Below are 18,786 nucleotides of genomic sequence, written 5' to 3' on the forward strand. Positions count from 1 at the left end.
TTATACGTATTGAAGTTGTTTTTGTAAGTTTTTAAGCTTCATTAACTTGATACGCTTAATTCAATTTAATAAACAAGACATTCCAATTTAATACAACATGACAACATTGTATTAAGAACATGACAATGTTGTATTAAAAACATAGATTAACGTTTTAAGTTTAATGTAAGAAAATTGAACATACAATTTGTCTATATGTTGTATTAAAATGGAATGTCATGTTTTCTTATTTTAATTTAATAAACATCACATTTCAGTTTAATAAAAAAAATAACATTCCAATTTAAAAAAACGATTTTCAGTTTAATAAATATTAAATTCTAATGTAATACAACATGACAACGTTATTGAGAATAATATGACAATGTTGTATTGAGAACATGTCATGCACGTTTAATGCAAGACAATTGAATATGCAATGAACTCTCAGAAATCCAATGATAGATGTTACCCTATACAGAAAAGCAAATTGTAACCAAAAATAAATAAATAAAACATAACAATGGAATATAAACAATATAACAATACAATACTCACAACTTTACCCTACAATTTATACAACATAACAATTCAGTTTGAGAAATATGACAATGCATAAACTAACCAAAAACATTTCATTCTAATTTAATACATGACAACGTTGTTTTAAAATATGATAACATTGTTTTGAGAACATGACATGCACATTTCAAGTTTAAGCAACCTATCAACTTATATAAATACTTTCAAAACGTTTCCAGAAATACATTTAACATTTTTAACACACAAATTGTCAATTTCTAAATAAAATGTCTACGTTTCTGAAAAAATAACTAGTTTTGCAGTAACTGCCGATAATGAATGCACGTAATTGGATCACAATGATAACTGAAAGAAAACTGAATAGAATGTGAAGAAAGAAAGATGAATTATTTTGTATGTATTCTATACTTTGTGGAATCTAGATTTTGCAAAACTTATTGGTAAATTTTGTGACCCGTGCTAAAAAGAATTTAAAGAAGCTCCACACCTAACCACAAAGACTGAGTTGTAATGAAAACTAAATTTGATAATCCCAAATACTGCAAAAATGCAACAAAACGCATGGCTAAAAAAATATACATGGTGGGGCTTCATATTGTTGAGGGTCAGTAAACGCAAACGAACATTGACGAAGAATGGTTAGTAACATACCAAATATATTTTTTTATGTTGCACTTATTAACATTTCAAATATTAATCTTTATTGTTAACAATTTATTGTTAATTATTTTAAACCACAGTGCTTGTAAGACCACTAGATGTATTGAAAATATTCACAATACTCATAAAAAAAATATGAAACTTGGAATGGGGGATAGAGCAACAAATTAAAGTGGTGGTATATTTACAAATTAATCAATTTATTTTGGTGTGTCTATTTATTTTGGTATGTCTATTTATTTTGGTATGTCTATATAAAGCATTAAGTTTATCATTGTTATGATGAATAGCTTAAGTTGGACATTAAAAAAAAAATTGCCTCTCTTAAAATGAAACTTGTATACCTTGTTCAGTAAAATTTGTACCTAACTTGTTTACATTGTTTCAGAAAAATAATTTATAAATAATAATATTAAAATTTTAGAACATTCTACTATGAAAACTAAAACTAAAAATTCTTAAACATTTTCATTATATTCATTTTATACAATGGAAAATATTTTTTTTGCAAGAAACATATGAAGAGCTTCATAAATCACAAAAACAATAGACGATGTAAATAAAAAAAATCAAAAGTAGAATGGTGGGTTCAAGCAGCTGGCAGACTATAAATAGTCACGTTTTTATCAAAAATCGTATGTTAGACCAAACCTCGTTCACCAACAAACTGTATTTAGAATTTGTGACAATGAAAACTTTACAAATGAAGAATGATGCAAAAGATGAAGAGATTAAAATACTAAAGTTAAATTAAGAGAATTCAACTAAACAAAATTGTGTCATTTCAAAAGAATGCAAAAATTAAAAAGAATAATGATTTGTAACTGCAGATTGATAGGCTTAGTCTGTATTTCAAAACATGCTTGAGAGAGAAAATTTTAAACATGTTTCGAAAATGCATACTAAGCGTATCAATATGTAGTTGCAAATCATTTTTTCTCTTTAATTGCATTCTCTTGAAATAACACAATCTGTTTAGTTGAATTCTCTCTTAATTTAATTTCGGTATTTTAATTTCTTCATCATTTGCATCCTTTTTCATTTGTAATGTTGTTAATGTCTCTTTTATTGTCACAAATTCTAAATAGAGTTGGTTGGTAAACGAGACTTAGTCTAACATACGATTTTTTTTCAACATAACTCATACTAAAAAAGCGAACATTTATGGGTCCGCTGTCTACTTGAACCAACAATTTTTGATTTTTTTTTTATTTACATTATTTACTATTTTTATGATTTATGGAGTTCTTTATATGTTTCTTGTAAAAAAAATGTTTCTTATGGTATAAAATGAATATAATAAAAATGTTCAACAAAATGAACAATTTTTAATTTGCATAAATAAAAGTAAAACTATCTAAAATTTTAATACTATTATTTATAAACTATTTTTTTTAAACAATGGAAACAAATTAAGTACATATATTTCACTCAACAAAGTAGAAACAAGAAAAAAAAAATTATTGAACTTAAGTTATTTATTGCAACAATGAATGTTTCAGATTTTGCATCTATGGATTGAATCAGATTCCTTGTTGGTTTGTTCAAGTGCAAACCTAATAGACTAAATGTTTCAAGAGTACTAAATCCTAAAATTTGGGGTGTCAAGATTTGCATTTGTGAATTGAGACCTAGGAAACCAAATGTTTTGATTCTTGACCAAAATTTTAAAGTTCGAATCCTAGTATACATAGAACCCTAAAATTGTGTTGTCAAGAACATGTATAGATTTGTATAAACCAAAACCTAGAAACAGAATCATGTTTCAAGTTTGCCAATATAATTATTGCAGAACTACAACAATTTTTTTAAGTTCAACTTGCTCTTACTTTTTTGTGTCCTTAGGTTGTATGTTCTTCCCTAATACAAACATTAAATTAGAAATAAAGTTTTCATTACTCCAATGGGGAACCAACCAACCAATTCTATTCAACACGTACTCAATTGATTGCAAAAATGAAATACAAAATTTTGATGGGGTTCATAATTTCATATATCGTATTGAATTTGTATACTTGTAGGTAATTAAGTAACACAGTTAAAAGGATGTTTGTGTTTATTTAGCAAAAAAACTTTTCTCGCATTATTTCTTTTTAAACATTCAACTTATTAACTAAAATAACAAATTACTTTATTTTATAATTTTTAAATATAAAGGATATTATATATAATTCAACCTACTAAAAACCCAACTAACATATATTTTCAATAACAAGATTTTTTTCAAAAACAGCATAAAAATCCCAATGTGAAACAAAGCACTTAGAATAATCTTAACTCCATCCAAATATTTTGTTGCTAATCCACTAGCTGTTCTAATTGAGAGAAGGAATCCATTGATCTGGTCTGGTTCATGTGTTTAATTAAGAAAAATCTTAGAATAATCTTAGCTCCATCCAAAGTTCATGTGTTTAATTAAGAAAAATCAAAACTTACATTTGATTTATTTGAAAAGTTCATTCTATTTAATTATGACACTTAGCGCCAGATAAAACAACATCAAAATAACTAATTAATGTACTGCTTTAAAGTAAAAGAGAAAGTTCACAAAAAAAAACAGCTCACAAAAGGAAAGCACAACTTACTTCTTGTTGGTGGGAGTAAACCGGCCAGCTCACAAAAGTGACATCAATAATAACTTAATGCTAGCTTCTATGTTTCTTGAAACCTTCATCACAACAAAAACATGAATTATTAATCAAATAAACAAAATCAAATAATCTTCTATTTATAAATTTATACTCAAATAAACCCAAATAGCATGATTGATCTGTGATTTATAAAGAAGTTACATTCATTCTCTTTTCTAGTATAAAGAGTGTATCTAGTTGATCAGTGATTTTCAGATTTATTTATATTAGGCATAAAGAGTTGGTGCTATAAAAAACTAATTGGGGATAATGTATTTGGCCTACCTAAGATTCTTATGAATGTTTCCAACTAATCTTATTGTCTAAAAAAATCAATGGTTAACAATTTAAATGGTCTAAAGATAAATATTTGAGAAATCACAAAATATTTACCAATAGGTTCTCTAAAATCTAGATTCCTCAAAAAAATTATACCAATCAGATTGCAATGATAACAGGTAGAAAAGAAAACTGAATGCATGAAAATGAAGAATATATAATCTATTAAGTTATAATATAATGTTTGGATTCATCTTGTATGCAACATTAATAGAAAGAGAAATGACATACCAGTAGGATTCCTTCATTATTGAGAGAAAATGATGTTAATGAAGAAGAGAGTGGGTGGGGGGAGAGATTGAAGAAAGATGTTAAAGAGAAAAAGCTAGGGTTTAATGGGGAAGATGAATGAATAGTTGCACGCCAATATGACACGTGGAAAATATTCGCTGTCTTGTCATGTTGAGGAAGTAGCTTTTTTTTATATAAAAAGTATAAAAAAATTGGTTTTTAAAATTTAAAGACTAATTTTTACTTTAGAAGATATGGTGTAGGTGAAAGAATGATGGTTTAGAGAAAGAAGATAAAATTATAAGGTAGTTTTGGTATAAATAATAAAATTATTTGATTTGATGGTTGATAAGATTTTTGAGTTTTGGGATAAAAAACTTGATTTTATTCTAAAAACACCTTCATCAAACGAGGCCTTAGTATATAATTATTATTTTTATAATATTAAATTATTTCATTTATTAATAAAAATATAATAATAATATTATTTTACTTTTATTAAATTTAAATTTTAAATATAAAACAACATTTTAATTAGCTTTTAAAACTAAAGTCAATAATTTATTTTGTGAAGAAACAATCTTTTAAAATAAAAATAAAATCAAGATTAAAAGAGTTCTTATAAAAAACATATTTTCATAAAAATAATAATTTAAATATATATATATATATATATATATATATATTAATGAGTTTAAATATAAATTAATTAATTAAAAAAATAGAAAATTAACTATGTGTTTAATAAAATTGAAAATTAATATCTGAAACTGAGTTTTAAATACATACTGAAATTAAATATTAAGAAATAAAAAAATTAAATTAACAAATAAAAATATCTAAAATTTAAGTGTTTAATATTTAAATAAAAAAAATTAAATTAATAAATAAAAATACTTGAAATTTAAATATTTAATAATATCTAAAATTAATATTTGAACAAATACATATAAATATTATATATTTATATATTATTTATATTGGTTAATAAACTTAATATATTAAATAAAAAATAATTAAAATAAATATTATATTTTATTAATTCATATATTAAATTATAATTAGTTAAATAAAAGAGATTAATAAATATATATATATTTATAAGAAATAATAAAAAAATATAACTATTTATCTTATTTATCTCAAAGAAAGGAAATTTTTTACTTATTTATCTTATATATATATATATATATAAACCTAGGCGTTAGGTTCTGGGTTTTTTAAAAAATCAAGAGAGAGAAAATTTAGATGATATACGATAATTTTGAGAAAGTAATGATTATTTTTGGTAAAAAGATTTAAAGGGTATTGATATTTATAAATAAAATATAAAATAATAATTTAAAATAGAGGGTATTTTTATATTTTTGTTAATTATATGAATGATGTGATAGATAAGAAGTGATTGATTGAAAAATGAATTTGGTGTGGATTTTTTAAATAAAGAAGCCCCTATGTATCAAACCTAATTAAACTGATTTTTTTTGACAAGTTTAATTGAAATTTATTTTAGAAATTGTTCAATAAACTTTAATAAAACACATAACTACGGTAGCCTTAATAAGGGAAAAGGAAACGCCCGTCGCCGTCCGCCTCATAGAGCAGATTCCGATCCGATGGCTTCTCTTGCGGCACCTATGCATCATTCCTTTCTTCCGGCCACCCAACGCCCGCCGACATCACATCATAGACACTTCCAAGTAAGATGTGCCACCGACCGCCAGGCCCTCTTCAACCGCATTGCTCCCGTCTACGACAATGTACTTTTTCCAATCCAATTTTAGTTGGATCCACATCTCAATTTCACAAATACAATCTAACACCCTCGCTCGCTCATGATTATACAGTTAAACGACTTATTGAGCTTAGGGCAGCACCGAATTTGGAAGCGCATGGCTGTATCATGGAGCGGGTATTCTTTTTTCTCTTCTTTCTTGCTAGTTTCTTGACTTTTACTGTAATGTTGGAGTGTATGTATCATGTATCTGTCTCTTAGTGCGAAAAAAGGCGATCTTGTGTTGGATTTATGCTGTGGGAGTGGAGATTTGGCATTTCTGTTATCGGAGAAAGTAGGAACAACCGGCCAGGTCTCTTATTCTTTCTCGTTCTGCTTAAGATTAATGGTGTTTTTTATCATGTATTTACCATATTGTGAAATATATTGCAGGTGACTGGTTTTGATTTCTCAAAGGAGCAATTATTAGTTGCATCATCCCGACAGCAATTAAAGTCAAACACCTGCTTTAAGAACATCAAGTGAGAATTGGTAATTTAATTGTTGTTTTTGATGAATAATTGTTAACAATGTCAATGAAACTATAGGTGGCTTCTCTATTATGATCTTGAATTTGTGTTAGGTGGATAGAAGGTGATGCACTTGACTTGCCATTTCACGGCTGCTCATTTGATGCAATTACGATTGGTTATGGTTTACGGAACTTGATGGACAAACGTAGAGCTTTGGAGGAAATTCATAAAGTTCTTAAACCGGGTTCAAAAGTATCTATACTTGATTTCAACAAGAGTACTAATCCTATTGTTGTGTCAATTCAGGTAATAATCGTAGAAATTGCAACTGGATTTCATGATATTTTACGCATTGTAATGTATTTTTAACAAAGGAAATCTAAAACATATTTGATGTTATTTTTTTTAATCAAGGGATGGATGATTGACAGTGTGGTTGTTCCACTGGCATCTACCTATGGCCTTGAAATGGAGTATAAATATTTGAAAGGCTCAATAAATGAGTTCTTAACAGGTTTGCCTTTTCATTGACATTACTTATTTTGGCGAATAACATCATGTTTCCCTTTAATATAGTTATTGAGATTTGATTGATCTTATCAAGATTTTTATTATTATTTTTTTAATCTATTCAGTTTCATAACAATATTTTTGTTAAACATGTGTGCATTTCCTTCTCTTACAGGGACTGAGTTGGAGAATCTTGCTTTAGGAACAGGGTTTACAAATGCTAAGCATTATGAGATCGGTGGCGGCCTAATGGGATGCTTAGTAGCTACACGATAGACAAGTTAGTATTTATCTCCATATTCTTCTATTTCTGTTATAGCATAATGCCTGTTATTAAGTGATGTGATGTCAGCTAATTTCCGAGCTAAAAATGTTGTTATGGAACCACCTGCAAGGATTCTCTATGTATTTGGAGGGTTGTTCTTAATGTAATTTTGTGACTGTTAAGTGAAAAATCATTTTCCAAACGCAATTATTTGTAAGAAGTGACAAGGGACAACATATAACAACTAGGATATTTTAAATATTTACATCCCTGTGAATTTTGTTTGTTGTGATCAAGCTTTGTTTTTTTAGTGCCAACGATGTCTAGTGTTGCTTGTTCCCATGTTACAGATTTTTGAGAATTTTTTGTAATGTTTTCAAAGTGAGTTGATGGAAAGCTTTACTTTGTTGTATGCTTGGTTAAATGAGTTGGAAGATAGATGATGAAGCAAAGGTATATATGGTCATTGTGGTAAGATGAATTTTGTAAATTGTTTTGATGTTTTGTTAATTTAAAATTAAATGGGTTGGATAAATTTATTAAACCCACCCTTGGTTTTATATTATTTGTTAGAATGGGTTGTTAATTCAACCAAGAATGAGTGATTGGGTTTCACTGGATTGATTAAAATAGTTGGATAAATTTATCCAACACACCCTAAGTTTGATGTAATTTGGGTGGAATGGCTACCCAACTCAAATTAGAACACTATTGATTGGGTTGGATTTAAGAAAAAACCTAAAAAAATCTACACATCAAAGGAACTCTAAATGTAGTTGTTCGTTTCGATTGTTGAATATACCTGGCAAATGGGCAATATTTTTCGATTGTTGAAAAATTGACATTGAAAGTAGAAATAAAACTCATTTTTTGCCTTCAACTTGAATACTTTATGTAGAAAGAATCTTTGTCTAAAGACTAAGTTCTCAAATTCGATTCCAATTAAAAATTTCCGTGTTTAAGTGTCATGTATGTGGATTGTCTTGCATAAACCCTAGTCAATCCTGTTCCTCCTCTCAAGCCCTAATAGCAATTTTCAGTTGGGTGTGCAATCTCTGTTAGTAGGTATCAAATTAAGCTTGTCCATCTAAGTTAAGATTTATAACCAACAGTTTCACATTGTTAAAATTGCCTAATCGCAGTTAAGATTCATGTATCTCATGATCTTGCATATTGTTTTGCCTTCATTAGCTAAGATTGAGTTAATCGCTCCAATGTGGATGAAGCTGCATATGTTTTTTAGTTGTTTTTATTATCTTGGTTGCTTGAACTTGATGATCACTTGTTATTCATCAAGTTTTTGTCTCTACATGCTTGGCTTTGTTTTTTGTTTTGTTATTCTATTTCCTTTTCATGTATGCATTTGTGTAGCTCCTTGTAATAAAAGTTATGTTTCTAGCCAAAAACAAAAGTGTCTGTGTTGGGCTCAATAAAGTCAAATAATCACAATTTTATCACTAATTCATACCAACAACCAGAATACAAGACCTTTGCAAGATAAATGGGTACCTATGTGATGAATGCAAAATATGTTTATTTTTTTATTTTAGAGAGCTAACCACTCATTACAATTATATAGTCCTCCGTTTTAGCTTAATACGTTCTTAGTGAGAATGAAACCTGACAATTCTTGTCACTTAAGCTACCTCTTGATGGTTTGAACGCAAAAGTTGTTCTATTTTTCATTGTTGTCTTTAAGGTTATCGTGTTTTCATGTTAGTGTCATGTACCATGTTTATTATCTTAAATAAAATTATTCTTTGTTGTTGAAGAGAAAAATAAACACTTTAATTAATATTTGATTTCATTAAAAATGACCCATATGTCCAAGTTTATGGATAAAAATGATGGTTTTCTTTTTATATATAATATATATGATTGAACTGCTTTCATATCTCATATCACGTGGGAACATGAGAACACCTCTAGAGAAGTTGAAAAGACGTTCTTTTTCGATCTTTTTATAGTATTTTTAGTATTGAATGGTGTCTCGTTTCTCTTTTCATGTATTGAATGGTGTCTCGTTTCTCTTTTCATTATTCAGATTTGAGTTGGTGTTTTGTTCGATGCAACCTCTTATTTAGTCGGATCGAATTTTTCATCTCAGATTTTTGTGATTCAAATAATACTTTTAATTGTTGGTGGTTTGTTTGTTGTTTATACCCTCTTATTGTGTTTAGAATTTTTTTTTTCGAGCTCGTGTCCATCTCCTTTCCTTTTTTAGCAGCAAATAAGACGAAATTATCAGATCTTGAGTTATTTTTTATTTTTTCAATAATGATTTGATCTTTTATATGGAGGTTCTTCTACGGGGTGATCTCCCATAATATAATTTGTATGAATTTCTTAATTCAAGTCATATATATATATATATATATAATCAATTATCAATATAATATTTTTCAGTGTAGCGACTGGTTCTACATCAAAACTCATTTTTTTTTAAATAAGTTCGTTTTTGGAGGGACCTTTTAACACATAGCATAATTGTTGCATCTTTATCTTTTGAAATTTTTCTTTAAAAAAAATTGTTCATATAATTTTATATTTATATGATCAGTTATTTGTATTAATTTTATAGGTAAATTAATTTATATATGTAGCTCACAATTACATTAAATGAGAATCTAATACTTGTCAAAATAAAAATAAAAATAAATAAATATTTCAGAAGCTACCAATAATTGAAGAAATTAGCTGTGTTATTTAAAACAATAATAATTTTGATAATAACCGGTCAAATTGATGATTTTAAAATAAACTAACTTATGTGATTTAAGTTTATAAATAATTTAAAATTTTATTAGTTATATATTATTTTGATTTACATAAATAAAATAAATTTATATTTACAAATTCAATAATTTTATTTATTTAAATAATTAAACTAATATAATTAATTGATTATTTTTTAATTATTATTTTTTCTTAATTTAAATTTATAATTAACTATATATAAATAACAAATAATTTTACAAACAAATTTTCTTACCAGTTAAATTACTCCGCCAAGAGAATAGTTTTCCAAACTAACTTTGTTTGGCGTTCATTTTCCCAAACTAACCTAGTTTGTTCATTTATTTTCAAACTAATCTAGTTTACTATTCAATTTTTTTTTTAATTTCAAATTTATTATATATATATATATATATTTAAATTATTATTTATATAAACTAAATTATTTATATTTAAATAAATATTTTAAATTATTATTTTTATAAATTTGATTATTTATATTTTGATATATAATTTAAATTATTTTTTTATAAATTTAATTATTTATATTTTAGTATATATATATATATATATATATATATATATATATATATATATATATATATATATATATTTATATATATATATATATATATATGTGGCAGTAGATTTTTATCCCTATAAATTTTTTTTTTACTATTTAAATTATTATTTATATTTATTGGGTTGTCTTTTATTAAAATAATTTTGACAACTTTTCATTCAAATTATTATTTATATTTATTGGGTTGTTTTTTATTAAAATAATTTTGACAACTTTTTATTTTGATATAATTTCACAATAAAATTTTTATTAATTTTTAATGTGTTTGTCTTCCTAACTTAAAAGGGTTGTAAAAAAATATGTCTTAAGTTAATGAACCATTAAATATGTTAGTTGGTTAGTAGGAAAGTTAATGAATCATTAAATATAGTGGTTGGTTAATAGGATGGTTAATAAAACATTAAATGTGGTAGTTATGTGCTATGTAATTAATGTAGTGCAATGGAAATATTAAACTCGTTACATAAGGATATTAACAAAAAAGAAAACAAGAAAAAACAAGAAAGCAAACAAACAAATAGGTTCTTCTCTAAAACTTTTAGTTGTTTTGGTGTTTTTAAATTTATTTAATATTTATTACTAATAATGATTATTATTGTATTTTTGTAGATGAAAAATTCAAACAAAGGAGGTAATTAATCTAATTATGGTGATTATAATCTTTTCCAAACACAATATACTGATGTTGGTCCTATTCAAACTAATGAAACAAGAATTAATTTTTCGTCAAGTTTTCATTAGTCACAACAAATTCAGATGGAAGAAATTATTAATGATGGAGTGACAAGATCTAATGCACTTTACAAAAATTATTAATAATTTCTTCATTAAATTGTAAAGTGCATTAGATCTTGTCACTCTATCATTAATAATTTCTTCCATCTGAATTTGTTGTGACTCATGAAAACTTGACGAGAAATCAATTTTTGTTTTATTAGTTTGACTAGGACCAACATCGGTATATTGTGTTTGGAAAAGATTATAATCACCATAATTAGAGTAATTGTCTCCTTTGTTTGAATTTTCCATCTACAAAAATACAATAATAATCATTATTAGTAATAAGTATTAAATAAATTTAAAAACACCAAAACAACTCAAAGTTAGAGAGAAGAGCCTCTTTGTTTGTTTGCTTTCTTTCTTGTTTTTTCTTGTTTGCTTTTTTTATTAATATTCTTATGTAACGGATTTAATATTTTCATTGCACTACATTAATTACATAGCACATAACCACCACGTTTAATGTTTTATTAACATTCCTACTAACCGATCACTATATTTAATGATTCATTAACCTTCCTACTAATTAACTAACATATTTAATGGTTTATTAACTTAAGACATATTTTTTACCTTAAGTTAGGAAGACAACATATTAAAAATTGATAAAAATTTTATTGTGAAATTATATCATAATGAAAAATTGTCAAAATTATTTTAATAAAAGACAACCCAATAAATATAAATAATAATTTGAATGAAAAGTTGTCAAAATTATTTTAATAAAAGACAACCCAATAAATATAAATAATAATTTGAATAATAAAAAAAAAATTATGTGGATGAATATATATATATATATATATAATAAATTTGAAATGTAAATATATATATATATATATATATTAAAATATAAATAATTAAATTTATAAAAAATAATTTAAATTATATATCAAAATATAAATAATCAAATTTATAAAAATAATTATTTAAAATATATATCAAAATATAAATAATTTAATTTATATAAATAATAATTTAAATATATATATCTCTATATATATAATAAATTTAAAATAAAAAAAAAACAAAAAAAAGCTGAATTTAAATAGTAAACTAGGTTAGTTTGAGAATAAATGAACAAATTAGGTTAGTTTGGAAATAGATGAACAAACTATGTTAGTTTGGGAAAGTGAACGACAAACCAAACATAGTTTTGGGAAAGTGAACGACAAACCAAACATAGTTTGAGAAACTGTTCCCGCCAAGATGTCAATAATAGTCTCATTTAATAGATGAATTTTGTTTAAGTTCCAATTATTCTCTTTATAAATTTTATAAATATTTATATTTATAATATATATATTTTTTTTTTACAAGTGTCACAAGTGAAATTTAAAATATTATTTAGATGAATAAAATATGTAATTTTAATTAATAAAATTTATTTTTTTAAGTTTGAATTTAAATTAGATCAAATTGTCACAAAACCTAGTTTAAGTATTCGAATATATATAATGCAAATTGAATAGTATGGTCAGCTTGACCCGACCCCTAGTCTCATCAGAGATGAGAGAAGAATCCGATAAAATCATAACCATTTGAGCTTTTAATAAAATGTTATCTTCTATTAGTTAGGATAAAGTGAGTCCTTAATTAAAACATGGAAAGATCTAATGCAAAAAACAAGATCCTTCTCTTCCAAACTTTAATACCAATGAATATTAAATAACCCTAATTCAAATGGTAGACAGTTGCCCATAACTGCCACACCAAACGAGGAAATAACAAGCAAAAACCAACACAACAATATTGAGAATACGCCGAAAGACAAAAAAATAAAAATAAAGAATCAACGTCCAGATTTCTCGAGCTTCAATTGGTTGAATGAAACTGCAATCAACTGTTACAAGATTCTACAGAAAAGAACATTTGTGTACCAGAAAAAAATCTTGCAGAACTCTAGAAGCCAAAAACTGCCTCAGCCCATTTTGTTTTTCTTTTCTTTCATTTTTTTTTGTTTTTGCATGACATGAGTTGCGAATCGTCGCGTACATAACTAACCTCAATGGCATGTCGAACCAATTGATGGGAACTCTCATACAAGTCTCAGCTCGTATTCTCCAGCCATGGTTATATACCTTACCCATGGAAGAGCCTGGTATCCGCTTTTCTCAATGATCTTCAGGTATCGAACCTTCAAATACAAACAAACAAACATTTGTAGAAAATAAATATAAAAAACTGACACATAATATGCATGCTGTTATTATATACCTGTATTCCTGAAACGGTGAAATATGGTATCTCAAATTTTACGCGAATAGGAGCTTTTCTCTCGGGAGCTGCATCTTCTGCTGTTATACTTGGTAGAGTAAATTCTGCTCTAAGCATATACTCCTAGAAAAGTTGCAAAACAATGTTTTCTTAGAGAAAAATCATTAAGACAATTTTATCGATCCAGTGGTTACAATTACAAAAAATAAAAGCGAAATCCTCAATCTACTTAAAAGCCCAAACTACCACAAACTAAGGTATAGATTATTTGCTTCATTATTTAGATCACTGTGATTAGATGTTTTCGGATCTTGATCAACATTAATATATTTGATACAAAAACAGTTCAATATCTCATCCTCAATCAATTCTTCCATCAAATCATCAACTAATATACTACTTTATTCTTTTATAACTATATTAAATATTAAAAATTAGGGATTTTTAATTTTTTTTCATGTGACCCACTCAAATTTTCCACATTTTTCATCAAGCAATATCTTTTCCATAAAACAAACAAACAAACACTAAATAGACACAAGATCAAAGCAAACGGATATGGTATATAATTTAGAAGAACCTGTTTGTGATCAAACCCTTACCTTACCACCTGGAAAAGATTTTATTTTCCAGACCAGTGCATCATTCTCCGGCGCATATTGGGCGGAGCCCATTGATGTTCGAACATTTGGTTTAGTAGCATCAGATGGGACAGGCAACTCAATTTCAACATTGGTCGCAGTGCTGTTGAAACATTTACAAACATTTTCAAGTGCCCAGCAATTTGAAATAAAAATGGAGGGAAGAACGTTAGTTTCAGCAATATAAACAGCATACCTACGCTCCTTAAATTGACTCCTTGCTTTCACCATAATCTCAATTCGACTTCTAGAATGCCTTTCAACCTGTGCTTCTACCCATACAAGAGGCTTTACCTGAAAGTATATATTGAATTATGCATGCAACATACAGACGAATTAGTAACAACGGGATAGAACCTAGATGAGGAATTCGGAATGACGAAAGAGAAAACCATCTGACCTGGGTACTTAGCCTGTATGTCATAAGATCAAAGGATCCATCAGGGGGTATAAATGATATAGTACGATCATTTTCAAACCGGGCCAACCGAACACACCTACAGAATAAAAGGACATAATGGGATGTTAAGTTATACACTTTTTCATGTTGATCATAATCCATTCAAAACTACATTTGTTATGTTTTCTGAAAATCGCAATAATCTACATCATGATAAAATATTAAAAAAAATAAAATCTGATCACTATCCAGGAAAAATAATCTTTATACCAAATGAAGCAAAAAAATACTATTCTATAATTTGCATCATGATCTAGAAAATAATTTATATACCAAATAAAACAACAAAAATCACTCTAATCTGGATTATCATACAGAAAAAAACTTATACCAAACGGAAAAAGAAAATCACTTTCAACTTTAGCCTTGACAATTTTTCAGACAAAATACTAGTTTCCAAATAAGTTCAACGAGGAAACAATTGCAGATAGTAGACTACAATATCAGCTCAGAACAGTTATATTGAAACCAATAGTACTTCCTGACGACAAGGATGCTAGAATGTTACCATGATGAAAGTTTTGCACACTTACTGATGAAACTTGATGTCATCAAGATCTATGGCTTTTCCTTTTGTTGTCCTCCCTTGAGCCTCCAATAGCACTCTATCATTTAGCCCAAGCTTACACTCTGGCATCCCACTAAAAGATGAAATAACAATTTTTTCATTAGAGACAACACCCATGTCAGCAAGGTGATTGATTATAAGCAAACCGAAACAAGGTAATTTGAAATTCAGTGGCTAATGTCATGGCAAACAGTTCCAGATAAAATATGAGCAAATTCAACAGTCCAAACTACCAAGCTTGCCATTCTTTTGATACAATATTGAGATGATACCCAAAGTTCAAATATTTGCATGAAAACATGCATAGAACTTTATATATACGAGGTAAGAAATAACAATGAACCAATTGGATGCACCTAGACAGGTAAAACAATTAACTCCACTCCCCCTAGGAGAAGGTTTCAATCATTTCTTCATCCCACAAACACACTATGGTAAATACTTAAGCAATATCTTAATTATGTACCAGTGCCTCAAAATATCCCAGATGCTTCTTGCATGTTTATACACTTATTTTGAATCTACAGCACAGCAATGAAATTAAGTCAATTCAATTCATGTCTAAGTTCTGCAATATTGACCCACAACATATACTTCAACTCCAATACAAGGCGAATATGGAAATAGCAACAAAGATTGGGAACGTTAATTGTAATCTTTGTTTGTACTGTTGTTTGATTGCTACCAGTCAAAAACTCTAGGGTTGTTTGTTTGTCATCTTATAATCAAAGTTGGGGTTTGTCTAGTTTTGATTCTTGACCTTCCCACTTTTTTAGCTTCTTAATGAAATGGTGCTAAACCGTTTTCCCATAAAAATACTCTAACACGTCAATTCCTAAGACATATAAAGGAAGCAAGAATGTCCAGAATCTAAGGTAGATGAAGAAGTTGATAAATGTAAGTCTCAAAAGGGAAAGCTCAACAGCGAGGATGGATCTTTGGTGGATGTAGAAGGAGGTGAGATTGTCATTTGGAATAACAAAAATTGTAATGCTCTGGTGAAAGATTCTGTCATACAAAAGACTTTTAAGTCTGGGAATTTTGAAGAGCTTACGAATCTAACTTGACAAATGGAATCTCAAGTCATTCAGGATTGATCTTCGTGGAATTCTTGCAAAGGGATCACTAAGGAATTATAGAACGATAGGGAAAAAATAAAATTAGGAAAGATAAGATAGATTAAATGTAAAAATGGAAGTCTTAGAAAAAAATATATATAAAAGGGAAGAGAATTGGAGATAATATAGTAAGGAAGAAAGGAGATAAAATAATTTTGAATATGCTGGAATAAATTCAAGAGTGAATCTAAAGTGACAATAATTTGAATCTAGCAAGTTACGAGTTACTTTTTATTTGCTGTTGAGACCAAGCTTGGAGACATCTAGTCAAGTAAGGAAGTTACTTCTGCTTTATGTTATTGACATGCCAATATATTCTTGTGAACTGTTGAAGGTTTGGTATGGACTTTGAATTTTGTGAGCGTTGAAAGTAAAGCCTATGTCTAAGATTACATTTAAAACTTTCTTCTTTTTGTGGGGGAGGAAGTTTCAGCTTCCCTTTTGGAGGATAGGGTATGTGGATGAGGGGACAGTTTGTTTCAAGTCTTCCTTGTATGTTTAAAGGTAGATTGGTTGTGTTTTCCTTGTCAAGTTTGGCGAGGATTTTGTTTCTTATTTCAGCCAACCCTTGCTCTTTTTTAAATTTTCTACTCTCTTCTGTAACTTCATTGCAACTGCAACCTTTCGGAATTGCCTTTCTTTATGTTATAAAATATACAAAGAATCTAAGAGATATAAAGGCAAATCATGCATACAGCTTTGGTGTGTAAGTGTACAAGATAGGAAGGAGTTCAAACATTATAATTAAATAGCTGAAGGAGGGAGGAAATGCACCTTAAATAAGTTCTCATCTTTAATGCCCCAACAACATCTGACCTAATAATTTGGCCATTGCTGTTGACAAGTATATTAACACTCTCTACAACATCCAAGAAGACCTAAAAAAAGCGAAGACCCATAAGAAAATCTCACAAAATATCATCATAAGTGCGTGCTTTCAAAAGAACATGGCTTACTTCATTTTTCTTATATTGTATGCCCTCGCTACGCCAAGATACAGCATTTGTCACAGCCATGGGTGGCCTCTGAGCAACTTCCATCCTGTAAGCATCAATCTTGATAAATTCACTGAGAATCTTCGCTTCTGTATACTGAGGGTAACCAAAGTCCATCATCTCATCAAGCAATTCATACTGCAAAGTTCATCAGAAATTGAAGTCCAGTGATAACAAAATACAAACTGTGGAACAAAATAAGAGCAATCATCCATTTACCACAACAACAAAGTTATCTCTCAGTGATTCTTCCTCTAGCTCTTCAAAATAATGCTTAAAAACCTGTCCAAATAAACCACAGAACCAATTCAAATTCAGAACAAGCAAGAAAGAAAAAAGATAAAACGAGAATCACTAGTCCTTACATCAACTACACGATGAAGAAATAGGAGAAGGCTTGCAGCGTTGCAGTTCTGTCTAGAAGCAGTCATCAAATAAACATTATTATGCTGAATAAACAAATAGGTAACTCCATTGTCATGTACAACTGGATCTTGTGATTGCGGATCTCCCTATAAACAAACAGTTTGATCATACAATTGAACTATGAGACGATCATCGACGAATAGCTAAATCAAAATCAGTTTGATCGGATCAGAAAACTATAAAATTGAGTTCGTATAGCTAAACTTGAACAAATGAAGAACGGTAGAAATGCTGATTTCATATTTTTCTTGATAGAATTTAAGAATAAGAACCTCTTTCTCGATTAGCTTGGTGAAGAAACGTTCGGCTTGAACGGCAGAGACGTCTCCACGGTAGTCGCGCCAAACGAGAACTCTACCTTTGATATCGAGAAGGAAGAGGGCCGAGGCGGCTCCCGCCATCGGAGTGTCAGGGTTTCTCCGTCAGATCGGAGATCAGAGATCAGAAATCGGATCTTTGGTTGGGAGATCCGGTGAAATTAACGAAAATTGAGGTCTGGATTATAATGGAGAGATTTTGGATCTGAAACAGCATACAGAGATTCTTATTCTTCTTCTTCTTCTTCCTGTGAAAGACAGAAAATGATATTTGCAGTGAAGGTAGGAAAACTAAAGCGCTAAAATGCTGTTACCATTTCGTAATTAATTATTATAATCAGTGATTAGGAAAATAATGAGGTTTTTTTTGGATAAATTTATTTTATTAAGACATTCATCTATATATTTGGATATATCTAATATTATGTTTTATATCCTATAAATTTTATAAATTAATTTTAAAATAATTATTATAAAATATTATATAAAAACTGTTTTCAACCAATTTAAAAAGGGAATTTGATAATATGACCCTATAAAG

General features: G+C 28.0%; 2 protein-coding genes across 2 annotated transcripts; one reads left to right on the forward strand and one right to left on the reverse strand.

Annotated features, from left to right (window-relative positions):
- Positions 1 to 5,908: 5,908 nt before the first annotated feature.
- LOC124936009 (2-phytyl-1,4-beta-naphthoquinone methyltransferase, chloroplastic) lies at positions 5,909 to 7,644 on the forward strand. Its single transcript, XM_047476461.1, has 7 exons — positions 5,909 to 6,142; positions 6,230 to 6,294; positions 6,379 to 6,469; positions 6,550 to 6,638; positions 6,740 to 6,935; positions 7,044 to 7,143; positions 7,315 to 7,644. The coding sequence occupies exons 1-7, from the start codon at positions 5,999 to 6,001 to the stop codon at positions 7,413 to 7,415; spliced, it is 786 nt and encodes a 261-aa protein (XP_047332417.1). The 5' UTR covers positions 5,909 to 5,998; the 3' UTR covers positions 7,416 to 7,644.
- Positions 7,645 to 13,255: 5,611 nt separating this feature from the next.
- Positions 13,256 to 18,511, reverse strand: LOC124936432 (AP-1 complex subunit mu-2-like). The gene is made up of 11 exons (XM_047476929.1): positions 18,201 to 18,511; positions 17,868 to 18,014; positions 17,722 to 17,784; positions 17,464 to 17,640; positions 17,282 to 17,385; positions 15,355 to 15,462; positions 14,762 to 14,858; positions 14,558 to 14,655; positions 14,323 to 14,464; positions 13,721 to 13,843; positions 13,256 to 13,640 (listed from the first exon to the last, which is right to left on the reverse strand). Exons 1-11 carry the CDS (start codon positions 18,327 to 18,329, stop codon positions 13,542 to 13,544), a joined length of 1,287 nt encoding a protein of 428 aa, XP_047332885.1. The 5' UTR covers positions 18,330 to 18,511; the 3' UTR covers positions 13,256 to 13,541.
- Between the last annotated feature and the right edge of the window lie 275 nt (positions 18,512 to 18,786).

This window comes from Impatiens glandulifera, chromosome 4 (assembly GCF_907164915.1).
Source record: "Impatiens glandulifera chromosome 4, dImpGla2.1, whole genome shotgun sequence".
Lineage (NCBI taxonomy): Eukaryota > Viridiplantae > Streptophyta > Magnoliopsida > Ericales > Balsaminaceae > Impatiens > Impatiens glandulifera.